The sequence below is a fragment of the Macaca thibetana genome, chromosome 14, assembly GCF_024542745.1.
Source record: "Macaca thibetana thibetana isolate TM-01 chromosome 14, ASM2454274v1, whole genome shotgun sequence".
In the NCBI taxonomy this organism is placed as follows: Eukaryota; Metazoa; Chordata; class Mammalia; order Primates; family Cercopithecidae; genus Macaca; species Macaca thibetana.
Genome location: NC_065591.1, coordinates 120171586 through 120190163, shown reverse-complemented (window position 1 = coordinate 120190163; position 18578 = coordinate 120171586). Strand labels below are relative to the sequence as shown.

The window sequence follows — 18578 nt, the reverse complement described above, 5'->3', positions numbered from 1 at the left end:
CTTGGTACAAATGACAACAGAAAATGCCGTGGGGGAAGTGGCCGGGCTGTCCACGTGGAAGGCCCGGCGGGAGTGAGGCTGCCTTGCCTGTGTGGCGCAGGCTGGCTTGCTGTCTCCAGGGCCGGGGGGACGTCGGCAGCGCAAGGCCAGGGACTGGGACTCCAGACGCCTGAGTGTTAGACACCAGGTGCTCTCAACTGGCTGGACGCCTTTGAACCAACTTCTGAAGCTGTCTGGGCCTCAGTGGTTTCAGCTTTAAAATGGGTATTGTAGGTAGTCGTCCACAAGGGGGCAACCTTTGTTTCTTTGAAGACAGAGCCTCCCTGTGTCGCCCAGGCCAGAATGCAGTGGTGCCATCTCAGCTCACTGCAGCCTCCCCCTCCCAGATACAAGCGATTCTCCTGCCTTAGCTTCCGGAGTAGCTGGGATTACAGGAGCCCACCACCACGCCTGGCTCATTTTTGTATGTTTAGTAGAGACAGGGTTTCACCATGTTGGCCAGGCTGGTCTCAAACTCCTGGCCTCAGGTGATCCACCCGTCTCAGCCTCCCAAAGTGCTGGGGTTGACAGGTATAAACCCTGGAGTTTCCCAGGACCCATGGGAATGACCACAAGGACCGTGGCCACCCCGTCATCACAGTCCTCCTTGCATTTCCTGTGGCCGGGGGTGGGGGGGTGGAGGGTGGGCAGCGTGTGACACAGCTCCTCTGGCACAGCTGACACACCCAGGTGTGAAGAACAAACACCTCCCTAGCACGCCTGGCCATCAGACAGGGTCTGTAGGGGCTTAGGAAACTGCTCTTTCTTCTCCACCCTGGAAAATATATTTGCATTTAAAATGTAAAAGTCTAGCTCCCCTCCCAGACCACCAGAATAAACAGTCAAGTGAAATTTACATTTTCACCAAAATGTAAATTTGATGCCAAAGCTTCTTATCCTATGAAGTTTTCCTTTTTCTAGACTTTCTACTAAGCCCCAGAAAGATTAGATCAGAGAAGTGCCACCAACTTGGAGTCTCCTGACTTCCAACCAGCCACAGGCTCAGGTCCCCAGTTCTGCTGTATCAACTTTCCTTCACCCGGCAGCACTTCCTCCACCGGAGTGAAGGATCTCAGCTATTTTCCTTCCATCTCTTGCTAAGGTGGAAATATCTGAGCCCCACCTTCCTCTCCAACAAAAGGACAAGATGATAAAGCACAAAGAATCAGCACCCTCTCCCCTTGCCTTGACTCATGGCCTCAAACTGTCCACAAGCACTGGCCTTCCTCCTGAGCACAAAACATCCACTGGAAGTCAGTCTGGAAAAACAATAAAGTGTTTGGAGGCTTTAAAAGGGTTTAAAGTGCTGGTTGTCACTGGGGAGTTCCCAGCAATCCAGAGCAGAGACAGAGCAGACGCGATCGCCAGCACATGGCCTCCTGCAGGCGCTTAGCAGCCAGCCACCACCTCACACTAGAGGGTCCCCAAGGCTGGAACCCCAAGGTAGACACCAATTAAAAAGCAGCATGAATCTAAAAGCCTTTTCCCTGACAGTGGATCATTTTAAGTCTAGGTTCCTCAAAAGGATATTTCAATACTATGTTGGGGCAAGTTTTTTTTTTTTTTTTTAATTTAACACAACTATTTTAATTTTTTGCTTTCGTAGGCAGACACGGCTTTTCTATCAGTGCACAGACCACTTTATAATGAGCATTTCCACCCAACATCATATCCTAAGCACTTCTCATGGTGTTTCCCGATAATCATTTTAATGGCAGAATAACTACTTCCCACCTTGTGGATGTGCTACTGTTAGCCACCATCTTCAACTCTGGATATCCGCCCTGCATGTTCAAATGTCTTCAGTACACAAGCTGGATTCCACCTCGTCTCCGCTCTGGAAATATGCTCCACTAATAAGTCCCTTTTGGGAAACCTAACATTTTTATTGATTGGGGGGCATTTTCTGTCTATAAATATTCTTAAAAAGAAAGAAGCGATTCACTTTTTCTTGCCATGCTATACCCCCCAAAATGCCATCCTCTGCACCTCCACTTCAACCTTGTTATCTGCTCTTCTCCAATAGAAGGTCTCTCTACCAGTGACCACCTTCTCGGGCATTTGTCTCACTCCAGCATCTGTGCTTCCATGGTTTGGTGGCAGGAAGTACTAGGGGGATTTGGGCTGTTTATGGACTGGTTAGGGCCCGGGGGTCATATGACATGAATGGGCTTTCTCCACATGGAGAGAATGCCTTGAACATTCTACCAACAAGGGCACCTGCCAAGGAGTCTCAAAGCACTAGACCATTTAACTAACAGTTCAGAGCATGCCATCTATGCTACTGTTGTCCTCTCTACTCCTGCAAATGAAAGAAAGGGCTCAGGGTTCCTGCAAACTCCTGCTGGAATCAGGTTGCTTTGCTGGTCTCTCCTTCTCTTGCTAACCTCCATGCACCCACCCTGGCCTGCCTAGATCACTGCGGGACTCTGTTCAAAGATCCTTATTTTAAAAAATTCCACAAACAGTTAAAAGCTGAAAATATGAATTAGAAAATGCTAATTATCCAAAGCTCTGAAAAACTGGGTGGAAAATTGTCCCCGTGTTTGAAATTGTTTCTTGGGCTGACCTCATGTTACAGCAAGACTCAGACATGAGGTAATTGCTCCGGGGCTAACATACACTGCATCATCTACTTTCCGCACTGGTTACCAGACGCTTCGGAAAGGTGACCAGAGAGCACAGAGGCACCAGTGGAAACTTCCAAAGGCATTTTTTTGATTTTTCATTTCTCCAGCCAGCACGTGTTGCCCCTGCCCCATGAGGAACACTGCGGCTGAAGGGGACAGTGGATTCCAAAGACGGGGAGTTAAAGGTCCACCGAATGATGGAGAGCAAACAGAGCTCACCAACCCAGAGCCAGCCAGTCCAGGAAAAGCAGGTCCCAGAGGTGCTGTCTAAGGATCTCAACTTGTGAAGGGGGCTTAAAATCATCAATCACCTGCCCAAAGCTAACCTCCTGCAAGACTCCCAGCTACCTTGGCCATTCACAACAAATAGCATCTCAAGGCTGCCCTGTCTGTCTTTGCACAGGGCTGTTAGAATGCTCTTACATAGTGCGAGCCCATACCTGTGTTCCTGTGATCCTAGCACCATCTTTTCAGGCCCCAGGACAATCCTTCCATACTTAGGGGTAGCACTGGTACACCACCTGGCCTGGATTTCCAGCAAAGTGTTCAGGCTGATGTTACCAGTGGAACTAAAATAATTCCATTCTTCTGCTCTGTGTATATTTCATATCAAATGAAATTCGTATCAGACTGATGGGCACTTGGTGCTAGAGTGCCTCTTATTAGATAAATCTCTTGGACAACTGCCCACTTGCTTTCTTAAGCTCACCCTTTCCAAAGCTCTTTTCCTTCTCTTAGCTGTACCAGAAGAAAGTCTCCAGATCCTAACACACCTGCAGCTGTGACTGCTCTTCCTTATCAAGGAAGTGTGCAGATACCAGCCCTGTCAAATGGGGTTAGGGGGTGCCAGAGTATCCCAAGATTAAGAGGAAGCTAATATGTAAATTGTTTTCAAAACCTTAAATCCAAAAGCCTTGAATGTAGAGTTTCCTGGAGGAATTTTAAATAATCACTTAGGAAGACACCAGCCAGGGCACAACCCATCTCTATCTATTTTCAAATTGGGATAGTTTCTGGAAAGGCAGTCTCATGGGAAGAGTGTAACCAGCCTCTGGCAGACCCCCTCCAGGTCACAGCTCTCTATTTTTCTCCATTCCTCGTTTTACTTCCTTTGACACTTCAGGATTGGGTCTGCCCCTCGCAGGGTCTGTAGGAGCCCACGTGACCTTGGCAACGCTACAGGCCTCACAGTGCTGCTCCTGCAGCATCTGCCCAACCTGAACGGGCAGCACTGACTTCCTCTCCCTGGGTTGGCCCCATGGGAAACGAGCAGGCCTTGCAGCTTCCTCCCAGCCCTGGGCGCTTGGGTGGCACTTACTTTCCCTGAGGTAACTGAGGTGTGACAACAGCACTTCCGTGTTGTAGAGGGTGGTGGCGCGGAGGAAGTCCTCCTTGTTCATTTTACACAGTTCCTTGCCATCCATGTTCTGGAAAAAGGATGTGTCGATCTCCATCAAGCCGTACTCCTTTATGGCCCATTCCAGCCACTGCCTCACATGCTCCTGTGTCCACAGTGTAGGGTCTGCAGAGGAGAAGATGTTGTTAGCAAGGGCTGCAGGTAGGTAGAGGCTCCTGAGAGCTTAGGAAGCCTCCCTCACCCCTTGTCCCTCTTTCTCTCCCTTCTCTCTCTCTGGGAAAGCTCCCTTCCAGATGGTCCCCCTGGAACAGCCATCTGGCTCCATGGCATCTGGCGCTGCCTGAACCACTTAGCACTCCAGGGAGGTGCTTAGCTGCCTCGCTACGTAGCCTGACACAGCACTCTTTAAAGTTCTGGAGAGCAGTTGAAACCTTTGCCTGAGAAATGGTGGCATCAAAATGAAAATAAACACAATTTCACAGATCCCGGGACCAATGTCTCTGGAAAGGGGAACCATCTGTATTTCAAGAATATTAATGATTTCATGAAAGAACACGGATCCCTCAGATGGCTACAGAAAAGAAACAGAGAGAGAGGATTTTACTGCAATTCCATCTGTGCAGTTGAAAACCCAGTGGTGTTAGTCCTGAACAGAAACCCAATCTAGATTTTCTCCTTTCGAGCACAGCTGTGTTGAAATTTCTACCAGGACATCCCCAAAACAGTTTTTAGATATTTAAATACCCAAAGATGAGAGATGGTATCGGGGAGAACCTTTCAGCTCTTGAGTGAACACAGGTAAGGTAACCACTGAGGCCATCTCTGTGGTAGGACACTCATACCTCCTTCTCCTTCTCAATATGTGTGTGTGTGTGTGTGTGTGTGTGTGTGTGTTGGGGATGTTGCACTTTCAGCACAAGTGATGAGTTCCAGCAGGTTCACAGTAGGCAGAACTCTTTTATCACTTATCACAGTCTGAAACCCATCTCTTCACTTGGCAACCAATTGTTAGTAGGTCCAATAAACACCTTAAATATCCTCATCATAGACTAAAACTACATGACGCTTGCCTTCAAGAAATACTCATTCCCATGAAACAGGTAGGCAGGCACACCACTACTAAGCAATGGATTGTGTGGCGGTGGTTTGAGGACTCATAAGCGGAAGGGAATCGTGAAAATTTGGAGAGTCATGGAAGACTTCCCGGAGGAGGAGAGACTCGGCATTTTATTGTGAGTCAGCCATCAGCCTCCGGCTTCTAATGAGCCTGTTTAACATATTTATTAGGCAGGAATATCTGTGCTACCCCTAAACCAACTCACCCTCTCATTCTACAGTGTCTGTGAAGGCTCGTGGCAAAGCTGGGAACCAGGATTGAATGACTAGGAGTGGACGCGGGGAAAGAAGCAAGGCTCACACTTCACAGCTGGGAAGCCAGAGGCAGGTTTCCCAGCACTTTTACACAAGCATGTGTCAGCTGCCCTTGGGCTCTCCATCCCACCTTGGCTTTATGGGTGAGAATCTGGGTGGAAGGGCCCGAGTCTGCTTTGCAAAATGCCCAAGCCCTGCCCGTGCATGAGAGTTGTGGCTGTATTGTGCTGGAGGTGGAGGAGCTGGCAAAGGGGAAGAGTTAGGAGAGTTTGGGTTCACAGGTCACAGCCTGCTGCTGAATGTCATTCCAACAACCTAATGCCCCGTGAGCAGTGACGGTTCAGATGGTGGGTGCTATGTGCCACCAGCTCCGTGAGCCCTGTTTGTACTTACCAAGGAAATCTTTTAATATCCCCATTTTACAGATGCATTGTGGAGTCTTAAAAGGTTAAGTCATTTGCCCAAAGCCCCATTGCTGGTAAGTATCTGGGCCGGGGTTCCAAAAGAAACCATCACAGGACTTCACTAAGTTGAAGAGGTGGGTCCCCCCCAAAGCCCCTTTCCTCTTCTCACCATCCTGCTTTACCTCACCTGTGAGTTACACTGCTCTGATGCCAAAAAGCAGAGCTCCTCTAAAGCGTCATTATGCAAGTATGTATTCCTCTCTCTCAGATACATTTCTTGCTCTTTTGCTCTCCAGAAGCAATTAGGCACGGATCATTGGCAAATGGAAATAATTTTGCACCTTTTCAGAATTCTAGAGAAACATATCGTAGGGGGAGTTGGATTATGTAGCATATTATTTCATTCTTCGCTTCTCCCGGTTTCTCACTTTTAGTATCCAAGGCCTCAAGTTCAATTTTACACCATATATTTTATTTATTTTATTATTTCCTCCCTTGCTTTGGGCTCTGCAACAATATTATTTCTCTCCCTCTACAGCACAATGAATTATAAATCTTCAACTCTGGATCATGCTAAACTCTTCCAAATGTTATTTCCTGGATGATTTAGTCCTAGTTTCTTCCCATCTGAACATGGAGCTAGTGATTAACTAGGGCCCACATTTATACTTGTCTTTAAATCCCATCATAAATTCAATCAGTTATTCCACTAATATTTTATTGCCTTGATTTGTGGACTTGCCCAAATGAGACTTCCCCTCATGTCCACAGCCTGGCCTGGAGGAAGCCAAAATGTGTGACGATCTGAAAGATCTAGCTGGAGCTAAAATAATGAAGTAAGTCCATAGCCTGAGAATTCATTACATGACGTGCTTTGAAAATCATTTGACATGAATTTGTGCTATTTTCACCATCACTGCTATAGGTAACTTGGCTCACTGAAGCCTGAGGTTTTGCTATTCCTTTCGAAAGCATTTCAACACTGACTGGAGGTTTGGAGGGTTGACGTAGCAGTCCAGCCACTTCTGCCCATTTTCCAGATTCCTTCCCAAAAATGACCCCCAAAATGAGATGGTGCCAGAGGTTGGTTCAAAGACAATCTCAGATCCCCACACTCTTCAGTCCCACAAGCCTTCCCTCCCGGGCTGGGAGCTGTTTGGCTGAAGCAGGGGAGTTTGAAACCGTTTGAGTGAAGACCCTGTGAGGCTCAGCTTTGCTTTGGGGTGTACAAAGAGATTCCCACCTGTCAGTTGTGGTACGGTTTCCTTGTCTGCTTTCGGTGAGGAGGGAGACGACACACCTGGGCTAAACGTCACTAGCTGGTCTCCTGTGACAGGTGGCTTAAGTAATGCCATGGAGATAAAGCAATTTACACGGTGCCTGGCACCTAGAAAGCACTCAATAAATAGAAGCGATTCTTCCTCTTCCTTTGTTAGGTCAGATGCTTGTGAAAGAGCAAACTTAGAATTGCTTTAGGAGTCGTTTCTAAGTCCTAAAGGATACGGAGAAATTCCTGTAGGCCCCACCCCTCTCCTGCCTCCCTCCTGCTCACACCTTCTTGAATGTGGCCCAGAGCACAGGGAGGCAGCTGTAATCCAGGGATATGGTGAGATGCAACTTCTCAGGAAAAACAAACACCACGGGCCAAGGCAGGAGGCGCCCCTTAAAATTTCTGCCTTTAGACCTACAGGCAGATGCCTTCGGGCTACCTCAAAGAGATGTCTAACCTTTTGACTTCAGATGCAACTACATTTACACTTTTCCACATGGCAGGAGTTTTGCCTCTCTGGTAAAGTTATTTTGGTAAGATCAGGTTTAGTCTCTGCCCTGTAATCCACTTTGCTTAAGATTTGGACGTCCTTGCTCCTTCTACCTGGCACCAGTTCTACACGTGGCAGTTTTTAAACACCCTTTTTGTGCAGGCGGCTGAGCGTGCTGGTGCTAGCTGGGGTGGAGTGTCCAGCCAATGGACTGAAGGACTGAACAATGATTTTATTTTCTGGGACCAACAGCACCAATACCTAGGGAAAAAGAAGCTATTTTTACCTAATGATATAACTTGTGGCACACATGTTAAGGCGCTCCATTAGTTAAATATAGTTCTTTCTATTTTAAAACTGAAAGAACTGGCTGTAATTTTGGAAAGGTGGAACCCGGCAGATGCCGGGAAGTACAAGCCTGGAGGGAAGGACAGGCCTCTGCAGCTGCCCTCCTCACAGGCAGGGATGCCCACATCCAGAGCTCACGGGAGTCCTTTTGGGTGGAGGCGGCTTTGCCTCTGCTTTCTGAGCAGCCCATCCTTGAGGACCAGGCCGTTGATGTAGAGTTTGTGATGTGGTCTGCTTAAGGGTGGGGCTTCTAGCATCCACACATCAGGTGACATCTGGGATACTGTCTTAGGGGGCAGCTAGGAAGTAAGGTAAAATGTGTGGCCTTTTTTTTTTTTTTTTTTTTTTTTTTTTTTTGAGACAGAGTCTCACTCCATCACCCAGGCTGGAGTGCAGTGGTGCGATCTTGGCTTCCTGCAACCGCCACCTTCCTGGTTAAAGCGAGTCTCCTGCATCAGCCTCCTGAGTAGCTGGGATTACAGGCGTCCACTACCATGCCTGGCTAATTTTTGTATTTTTTTTTTTAGTAGAGATGAGGTTTCACCATGTTGGCTAGACCTCCTGACAAGTGATTCACCCGTCTCAGCCTCTCAAAGTGCTGGGGTTAGAGGCGTGAGCCACCACTCCCGGCCCGTGTGCAGCTTTCTCCATTTTGCAGTTCCACAGGGAATAGAGTATCAGATAAAGGTTTAGATGCTCCCTGCCCCTAAGAGAGCGGGGAAGTGAATGGCGCCCAGGCAGCCTGCTTCCTGAGTTACCTGCAGGGACGATGACTCTCCTCTCATTGGTGGTCATGTTGGGAGGAGGGGGGCCATTCTTCTCGTCCATATAGCTGTTGTAGTTCATGGGGTTGGACTCGCCTCCACCCACCAGCTTGCTGCATTTGCTCACGCTGCAGTCCACCGGAGACTCCCTACAGTGAGAAGAGACAAAGCCCAGAGGCGGTCAGCACTGACAGGGCAGCTCGCCCCAGCCTCCGAATCATGAGCTCCAGGGCTCCGATGACGACCATGGAGCCGTTGCCCAGCCGTGCTTGGTGCCATGACGATGATGATGCCCTCTTTCTATCCTCCATGCTGCCACCAGAGTTTCCTTCAAATCCCAGCCCAGCCCTATAATTACAGTACGTAAAACCTTCTGGCAGCGCCTTAGTGCCCTCAGACCAAGGTCTGAGCTTCTTTGTGTGGCATCGCAACCCTCCCTGTCTGACTGCAGCTTACATTTTTAGCCTCACTGCCAGGCAACCTAGTCCATGCTCCCAGACACGCCTTCCCCACAGTCCCCCAGCACTTGGTGCCCGCCTTGGTTATAAGGACTTGTCACACTGCCTGATTCTTAGCTTGGCCTGTGCCTCCTGACTGCTGAGTTCTTGAGAGGATGGTCATCACTCTTTGTTTAACCCTAATATTCTTACATAGGAGGTGAGCAGCAAATGCTTTCTCAGTGAGTGATTTCTGTTGTACCTAGAGAAGTTTAATGCATTTCTCATACACTGTTATATTCGAATTTTCCAATAAACCCCCAAGATAGGCACAGCAAGGGTTACTATCTCCTTTTCATGGTTAATGAAATCCAGACAGGGCTTTCTGGCTCAGAGTCACACAGCTAGTCAAGGTGGAAACAGGACTCGGGTGTTCTGTGTTAAGCTTCACTATCAAGCACACATGCAAAAGAGCTGGTTGCTACTTGGAGAAGGAATGGAATCCAGGAACTTCCCCCTGATGGAGAGGTGGTGGCCCTGTGGCATTTTGCAGCCCTGACCCCAAGCTCACCGTGGAGCAGTATGGACATTCACAAGGGAGAAAGCAGATCATCCAACTTAGCCTAGAGCTACAGAACTTGATCAGCACCTGGTATTTTGCAGCACTGGTGATTGGGCAGCTGTCTGGAGGGGTGACGTCCCACCCATGGCCACCTGGTGCCCTAAAGCAGGCTGGCAAACACACTCTGTATGCCCCCCCAGCCCAGCATCACACACCTCCAGCATACTTGGGGGAGGTGCCACCCTGTCACACCCAGTGCCCGCTGCTCAGCCACTCCAGCAGCAGCAGGACCAACGGAGATGATGGGAAGGCCAAGCAGAAGCTGTAACTGCCGTTATACTGAGCGGGAAGCATCGGTTCTGGCAGCCTGGGAGACAGCCAGTTCTCTCAAATGCTCCAAACCAGGCCTTCAGACCAAGGAGTTCAGATAAGGTTCAGATTACAGCCTTCCAACTCTAGGCCACATAACCTCTCCGGACGTTCCAAAGGCCTGGCCACTGTTCTCCATCCCCTGCCAGGGGCAGGAACGGACCACAGCGAGGCCTTGAGGAGCAGGGCCATGCCAGATAGGGACCCACCCATCCCACAAGCAGGGACGGCAGTCACTAACCCAGAAGAAGGGAGATCAGCCCAGGGCTTCCTGAGACCCAGGCAGGGCGGGGAGGCCTGAGCACATTCAATAAAGAAAATTAAATGAATTTGTTTCTTAATCTGAAAGGAAAAAAATATTGAAGATCACTTATCATAGCTGGGAGATAAATGCTCCACTGAGATATTAGAAGTCAGATGGTAATTTTTTCCTGATGTCTTACAGAGGGGAACATGGGCTGAAAATGAAAATAAGATGTATAACTCACACATGTTAGAATTTAAGGTTTTACTATTCGCCTACTGTTTTTCCAGGCAGAGAACCAAGAACCAGCCGTCAGAGTCGCAGATTGCTGAAGGTTTAACATCCCCATGGCAGTGGAGGGGAGGCAGTAGCACATCAGGGCTTTTCACCAGCGTTTGGCCCTTTGGCTTCGGCTGCGGAAGGACCTGGCCGGAGATGAAGCAGTCCCGGTCAGACCCTGCTGCCTGCATCTGAACCGAGCTCCGGCTGGAGTGCACTGGGTCCCCTCACCCGCCCTGGGGCTAACTGCAGGCACACACTTGCACACATGCATGCCCATGTGCACACACACTCCAACACAGAACAGGTGTGCACAAAACTCCACCCACATGCATGCACACACGTCAACAGAGAACACATGTGCACACAGATGCATGCCTCCATGCATGCACACACGTCAACACACATGCACAGATATGCACTGTACACATTCCAACACGGAACACACATACTTCACCCACATGGAAGCACACATTTGAACACAGAGAACGTGCACACACACACGTACACTTCATCCGCACACACACGCATAGCTATTGCACACACACGCATACACATGACACACACATACACACACACTCACACACACGGCCTGGCAGCCTTTCCCTGCATCCTTATCGGCTGTGAAACAGTCCAAGTGCTGCCGAAGTTTGAAGGATTCAGTTGGCCTGCAACCAAGCGAGCAAGGTTTTCACTGGCGGGGGGCCTCTGTGGGAGAGGCGGGCTCCACACTGCATGCTCTTCCCTTGCAGGATGCCCAGAGCAAGAGGGCAGAGGGCCTGGGCAGGGGTCTCTCGGAAAGGAGAACGACAGCAGGGGGCAGGGGATGGTGGGACAGGAGGGCACGCTCCATGGGCTCCTCCCCTGTGTGGATGGTGGAGAGACGATTTTTGGAAAAATTCTTTTCCACATCAGCCGGGCCCCTGGGGATTTCTGAGTTAAAAACTGACCTCTTGCTGTGCAGAGAAGTCAGCACCTCAGGACTCACTGAAATGGAGTGAGCCTTTAGGGTTATGGCCATGTACAGTAGGCACAGGTGGCAGGGCTGGTCCCAGGTGCCAGGGATGGAGGAAAATAAATGTGAAAAGCTGAAAGAAATGTTTCCCCAAACCTGCCTAACACATGACCTTGTAAGGAGAGGAGCCACAGACACCTGGACGAAGGGAAAGTGGACTCAGAGGAGGAGGGGGCTCTCTTGCTGGGGTGGCCGTGGCCACTCATTCCCTGAGCAGAACCTCCTCATTCACTGAGCCATAGAAGTTCTCCCAGTTCCGCTTCCCTCCTCCTCTCTCCCTGCCCCCGGCCCTGTGCACACACCTGCTCCCCAGCTGGACAGGTGATCGCTTTGGCCCCTCGCCTGCTAGGGTGTTTCTCCTCTGGAAAAAGGCCCTGTCCTCGGTGCCAGGCTTCTGCACTAGGACCCGTAGGCCGGTGTCCTTAGGGAGAAGGGCTGGCACCATCCTGGTTCCCCACACTTGCCCAGCTGGCCCTCCTCCCACTGCTCAGGGAGAGAAAGAAGGAAAGCCATACCTTGCCCGCTCGCCTGCCAGACCTCCCTCCATTCTTGCAGCTCCCAAGCACCGTGCCTCCTCCAGCCAGCGCAAGCCCTGCGTGCAGCCATGGGGCTCCACGGCTGCCACTCAGGGTGGGTACAGGTGAAGCCCAGCATAAAAGGCTGCTCTTTAATGAGGCAGCTGGTGCCTGTGAAGAGGGCTTGATGAAAACAAGCGGGAGGGGGAGCGCGGGACGAGGTTTTGCCATTCAGCCTGCCTGCACTGCTGCTAATTTGTATTAAGACCTGCACTTACAGCTAGCATGGGGCTGGGGCCCACTGGCAGCTGATAGCACTGGGACAGGTGACAAGAGAGCCTGGGGCTGCCACAATAGATCAGGGAGGTGGCGGTGGCCCCAAGGGTGTAATAACGAAGCACATCTCCTCCATCTCAGGGCAACAGAGGCCACAGCAAAGCTGCCGAGGGCAGGGTAGCCCTTGTCCTTCATTTCCACTGCTGGTCATAGCTCTTTACTCTTCGAGTTCTGCGTGTGTGTGTTCTGTGAACATTGCTACTGGTTTCCAAAAAACCTTTGCAATCTGTTAGACAATTTAAAACAAGGTGTGAAATCTTGGGTGTTTGGATGAAGGGAGATTTCAAAGACTTCTCCCGAAGATTACCTCTTTAGACTATCAAAAGATCTTCTCTACCTTCCTAGTCTACTCAGAGCAACTGAACTTGGGCATATCGTCAGACCCGCAAATCTGAGCCCAGGCTCACTGTCAAAGGACACCTGATGTTCACACGGCCAAAGTGAGGCCTCGAGGGCTACCTAAGTCACATGGTTGCATTAGGACCCGTGGCATGTGATTCCTGCGTAGTATGCACCCTGTGCAAAAATTAAACAATCTGTATTGCCTTTAGGATATCTGCAAGACATACATGTGACTCTTTTGTTTTTGAAAAGGAGATGCAATAACTTAAAAGCAAATTCCAAGAAAAGAAAAAGCATCACCCATGATAAAGCCATCGCCCTAATCTACTAGCTGTTTTCATCTCCATACACAGTAGATGCTGCTAACTTTTCCAGGATCCTGTGTATGCCTCCCCACCCAGGTTACGTGTGACATGTCTCATACTGCAAGGTTCAGAGCACAGGAGTTTAGAAAGGGGCCTCACAGCCAGAGAGGCACAAGTTCCATGGAACAGGAGCTGATCCTTCTCTGTGTGGAATGTGAGTCTCTAGGTGTCCAGGGCATCCAGACCCTGGGGGCCAGGTCAGGGAGTGTCAAGGCAGGTGAGCGCTGAACTCTGGTCCTGAACACCAGGCTCACAAGGCAAGTCTTGCATTTCCCTCTATAAACTGATATTCTTTTCTTCACGGGATGTTTTCCCCAATCCCTGTGGTTGAGACAGGATGCAGCTGAGAGTTATTTGCAGACCACAGCTTGGATCAAGTTGCTGAAGTCTACATGTGAAAAAGAACCTATGGGCCATACTGTTTCAAGGCAGCCCAGCCTAACAGAGTCAACCACAACAGGAAGATATGAAGAAAGAGGCACAAAACTCCCTCAACACGGGAAAGCCACCTGCCTCTGAGATCCTCAGACCTCAGTCTCTGCACTTGACTCTTTGCCCCGGGCCAGAGGGTTTGTTATTGGGGTGAAAAGCAAGTGGGCATGGTAGCTTCAGGCGCACTGCACACCTCCTTCCCGCCAGAGACACAAATGCCAATGGGTCTCCGGTGAGCATGAAGATGTAACTCAGAAGCCCATGCTGTCAAGGAACACAGAAAAAATGCGCTGTGAATCACAGAACAGTCCAGAACACTGTGGCCCAGCACTGTCCAATAGAAGTAGAATGGGAACCACATGCGCGAGATACATACTTTTTTTTTTTTTTTATATGAGATGGTGTTTCGCTCTTGTTGCCCAGGCTGGAGTCCAGTGGCACAATCTCGGCTCACTACAACCTCCGTCTCCTGGGTTCAAGCAATTCTCCTGCCTCAGCCTCCCGAGTAGCTGGGATTGCAGGCGTGCCTAGCTAATTTTGTATTTTCGGTAGAGACAGGGTTTCACCATGTTGGCCGGGCTGGTCTTGAACTCCCGACCTCAGGTGATCCTCCCGCCTCGGCCTTCCAAAGTGCTGGGATTACAGGTATGAGCCACCACACCCGGCCGAGCTACATAATTTTAAATTTATTAGTAGCCAGATTTTTAAAAGAAAACAAAACGATGAAATGAATTTTAATAATATATTAAAGTATATTAAGATGTTAACTCAATATAGCCAAAAGATGATCATTTCAGCATAATCAATAATCAATGGGATACTTTACACTTTTTCCATAGTAAGTCTTCTAAATCTAGTACGCAGTTTATATTTAGAGCACATCTCAATTTTCTTTTTTTTTTTTTTTTTTTTTTTGAGACGGAGTCTCACGCTGTTGCCCAGGCTGGAGTGCAGTGGCGCGATCTCGGCTCACTGCAAGCTCCGCCTCCCGGGTTCCCGCCATTCTCCTGCCTCAGCCTCCTGAGTAGCTGGGACTACAGGCGCCCGCCACCGCGCCCGGCTAATTTTTTGTATTTTTAGTAGAGACGGGGTTTCACTGTGGTCTTGATCTCCTGACCTTGTGATCCGCCCGCCTCGGCCTCCCAAAGTGCTGGGATTACAGGCTTGAGCCACCGCGCCCGGCCTCAATTTTCAACTAACCGTATTTCAAGTGCTCAGTAGCAACCTGTGGCTAGTGGCTGCTGCATTGAACAGCACAGGTCTAGCCCGTGAGCCAGGCAATCTCAAATTGTACGCCCTACCTTGGTTTTCTCATCTGAAGTTCAGAATCATTACAACATCCTCTCCTATCTTTTTGTGTTATGGCAAATTAGACCACTGCAAACAACCAAATCATATGTAAGTAACAAACTGTCATTATCAGCAATACTCAGAGGATATGAGACGCACGGTGTTCAGGATGAGAGATTTAAAGAGCCTGGCATTTATTTCATTCTGTCATTGCTTTTTGCATAATTAAATGACAGGGTCTGACATGGTTCCACTGTAAGCAATGACATTTTTCTAAAACTCCTTGCTTCCTGCTAGCCACTAGTCCAGCTTACACGTGAGCCCTTAGGGAATATTTGTGGGGTGCTGGCGATGGCCGTGCCTAAGCTGCTTGGCTCTGAGAGCCCACAGGATTGTCTCTGCTTGCCTAGGGTGGGTGAGAAGACATCAGTCTTTCCGAACCTACTTTGTTACCTGCTGATGGTCTGGGTCAAGACAAGCAACTCAAAAGCAGAGGCTGCTGCTCTGTGTAGCCAAAGCCAGGGAAATATGCTGTCTGTTCACTGGAATATTCACACAGGCCCTCTCCAGCTGGCTTTTGGTGTGACTGGAGCCAGGTATGAGCTGGCAAGTGGGTTCCGAAAATCAGTTTCCTTGGGCCCTCTTGGCCCAGGATCAGTATCCTGGAGTGCTTGAGGATTCCCTGGGAGCAGGGGACGGAGTGGTGAGCAGCATACTTCCTTCCCACCAGAGACACAAATACCCATGGGTCTCCAATGAGCATGAAGACGGAACTCAGAAGCCATGCATCAATGCGGGCTCAGCATTGCAGGGGCTGAGTCAGCAGACCTGGGTCTGTGTCTTAACCTTAAACAAGCACCTTCTCTTTTGAGTCTGCTCAGCCATGTGTTCATTCAGTTATTTATCTGACGACAATTTATTGAGCACCTACCGTTTCAGGCCCTGCTCACATGTCAGGGGGGGAGGTGATAAGAACTAGGACACTCTAAGCGTAGTAAAGAGTGAGGAGGCACTGGTTTCAATCAGGTGGCCAGGGGAGGCCTCTGAAAAGGTGAGGTTCAGGTAGAGAAACCCAAAACTCGTGAGGGAGAGAGTCATATGACTAGATGGAGTAGGAATGTTCCAGAAGGAAGGAGTTCAGGGGAAGAGATTCTGAGGCAGGAGGGTGCCTGGGGGTCTAGGAGCAGCAGCTAGAGTCTCCTGAGGCTGGCGTGGAGGGAGGAAGTGGGATGGAGGGGGCAGTAGAGAGGATGTCGGAGGGATGGTGGCGCCATGCTAAGGGCTTTGCATTTCGTCACAAGCCATTAAAGAGTTTTGAGCAACAGGGTTACAAATGAGGAAAGCATGGTTCTGGCTGCTTGCTGTCCGGAGAACAGACTTCAGGAAGGCAGGAGGAAGTGGGGAGAGCAGGATGCCCCTGCAGAAGCCTAGGAGAGGTGCTGCTGGCTTGCACCAGGCAGGGGCGGTGGAGGTAAGGAGTGGGCGGATTCAGGTTACAACAGGCCAGAGAATCTCCAACAAAGCCGGGCGCGGTGGCTCATGCCTGCAATCCCAGCACTTTGGGAGGCTGAGGCGGGCGGATCATGAGGTCAGGAGTTCAAGACCAGCCGGGCCAACATAGTAAAACCCCGTCTCTACTGAAAATACAAAAATTAGCCAGGTGTGGTGCCACGTGTCTGTAATCCCAGATATTCAGGAGGCTGAGGCAGGAGAATTGCTTAAACCTGGGAGGCGGAAGTTGTAGTGAGCCAAGACTGAGCCATTGCACTCCAGCCTGGGCAACAGTGTGAGACTCCATCTCAAAAAAAAAAAAAAAAAAACTCCAACAGTGGGACCTGGATCTTCAACAAGCATTGGGAGCCCCTTGTGGAAGGGCCCCATTTAGGAGGCGTCGTAGAATAGGCCTCCCCACCGGGTGGCCATTGGCAGGAATGAGGCGGTGGTGCAAAAGCATGACACACGAGCAGAGGGAGCAGAAAGGTGCCTAGCGGATGGCACGTGGGGCTGGAACCACATGCCTGGGTTCGGGCTCCAGCTTTGCCTCCTCTAAATCCTTAGACAAAGCAATCTCCCCTGAAAGCCCCACTTGCCTTCCTGTGTAACAATGAAGTTACGGTAACTACTTCGTAGGACAGTTGTGGGGAACAAGTGGTAAGATAATATGGGAAAATGTTCAACACACCATGTCCTTCGACTGTTAGGAACTCCAGCACCATCAGAATTACCTCTGGAGGGAGACTCATCTGAGGGGCTATGGGCTCAGAACTTCTGAGCCTTCCTGAAATCCCAGGATCTGGAAAGGTGGCTGAGATCCCAGTCGCTGGTTTTGGTTAGTGGGGTTGAAATGTGGTAGGGCTGGGAGTTCCCACAGGCAGGTCTGAGGCCACGGGCTGCTCTGGAGTTCTCCCTCCCAACCACGCTCATTCCCTTCTCTCTCTTCAATCCAGACTGGTTTCCTCAGTGACCTCATCCACTTTCACAGTTCAAACTCCTTAGAGATGATGCCCAAACCTAAATTCCAGGCCTGAAAGATTATCTGAGCTTCAGTTCCCAAAGTCTAGTAGACGTTTTTATCTGGATGTTCTACCGATTGCTCACAAGGAATCTCAAAGAGAATATTGACATCCCATCCTAAAGCATTTCCTGTGCCACCTTTCTGCAGCTGCTCACAGCACCAGACTTTAAAATGTGCAGGCTTTAGTGGCCTTTGGTTCTTTCCTGTCATGTACCCCCTTCATTCACACTTTATTCACCTAAGCCCTGTTAATCATCTCTTTGCTATCTCCCTTATGTATCTATCCTGTTCAATTTCCATAATCACTACCATCACTTAGTTCAGAACTTCATTATTTCCTATCTGGGGTATTTTACTAACTTCTTCACTTGTCTTTCTGACTCTCCCATCCTACCCTTTGTGCAGAAAGATTGTCAGTTCGCTAGTCTCAAGTCACTGCTCTGATGAGGTTAAATGTCACATCTGTGCTCAAAGTCAGCCTCTGGCTGTGGAATCAACGGCACATGTTTTCAGCCTGCCATTCAGGGCCCTCTCTTACTCTTTATTTTCATCTCTTTGTGCCTTTGGCCCAGTAGATTACCTGGTATTTTGTGAATGAGACTGATGTTCTCTGTCTTTCAAGTCTTTGCTCATAACAATCACTGTCACTACAGAGCACGTGCCTAACGTGTCTCAGGCACCATCCCGGGTCCTTTCCCTGCGGCATCAGAGTAACGCTAGAGTAAGGAGCCATGAGGAAGTGAATATCCCAGTCCTGCCTGAGAAAGGAGAAAGCTGGGGCTCTGAGGGGTTTCGATAACTTGCCCAAGGGGCAGAGGCAGGATGTGAAACTGAGGCTGCCTGTCCACTGTCCTCTTCCATGACCCTGTGATTTTCTCTCCTTGGACCCTCCTGTCTCCATTTCTACAGGCAAAGCCTGAACTGACCCAGTACTGTACCTCCTTCATGCACACTTTCCAGGTGCCTGCCCACTCCCAGACACAGTGAGCCCCCACAGGCGTCTACCTTCCTCATCCCTTCTCCACTTTTACTAAAGAATGGTTTGGTCACATTTGCTCTGCTGAGACCCACCCAGAGGGGTTAAGTATCTCCAACGGGACAGGGAAGAATAGCTTACCACTAAGCTGTCCCCAAGAGGACTGGACCTGGGCCTGGGATTAACAAGAAATAAGTGTTCCATGAGCGTCTGCACAGGCGCTTGGGG

The 18578-nt window shown here is 49.7% G+C and overlaps 1 protein-coding gene across 3 annotated transcripts in view; it reads right to left on the bottom strand.

The window, feature by feature from the left end:
• The window catches only part of FLI1 (Fli-1 proto-oncogene, ETS transcription factor), a 126369-nt gene that overhangs the window by 34853 nt on the left and 72938 nt on the right, over window positions 1–18578 (bottom strand). For all 3 annotated transcript variants that reach the window (XM_050755971.1, XM_050755974.1, XM_050755972.1), the window contains exons 3-4: window positions 8668–8822; window positions 3988–4191 (exon numbers count right to left, since the gene is read on the bottom strand). In XM_050755971.1, the coding sequence (XP_050611928.1) occupies window positions 3988–4191; window positions 8668–8822 (359 nt within the window). The remainder of the gene's footprint in view (window positions 1–3987; window positions 4192–8667; window positions 8823–18578) is intronic.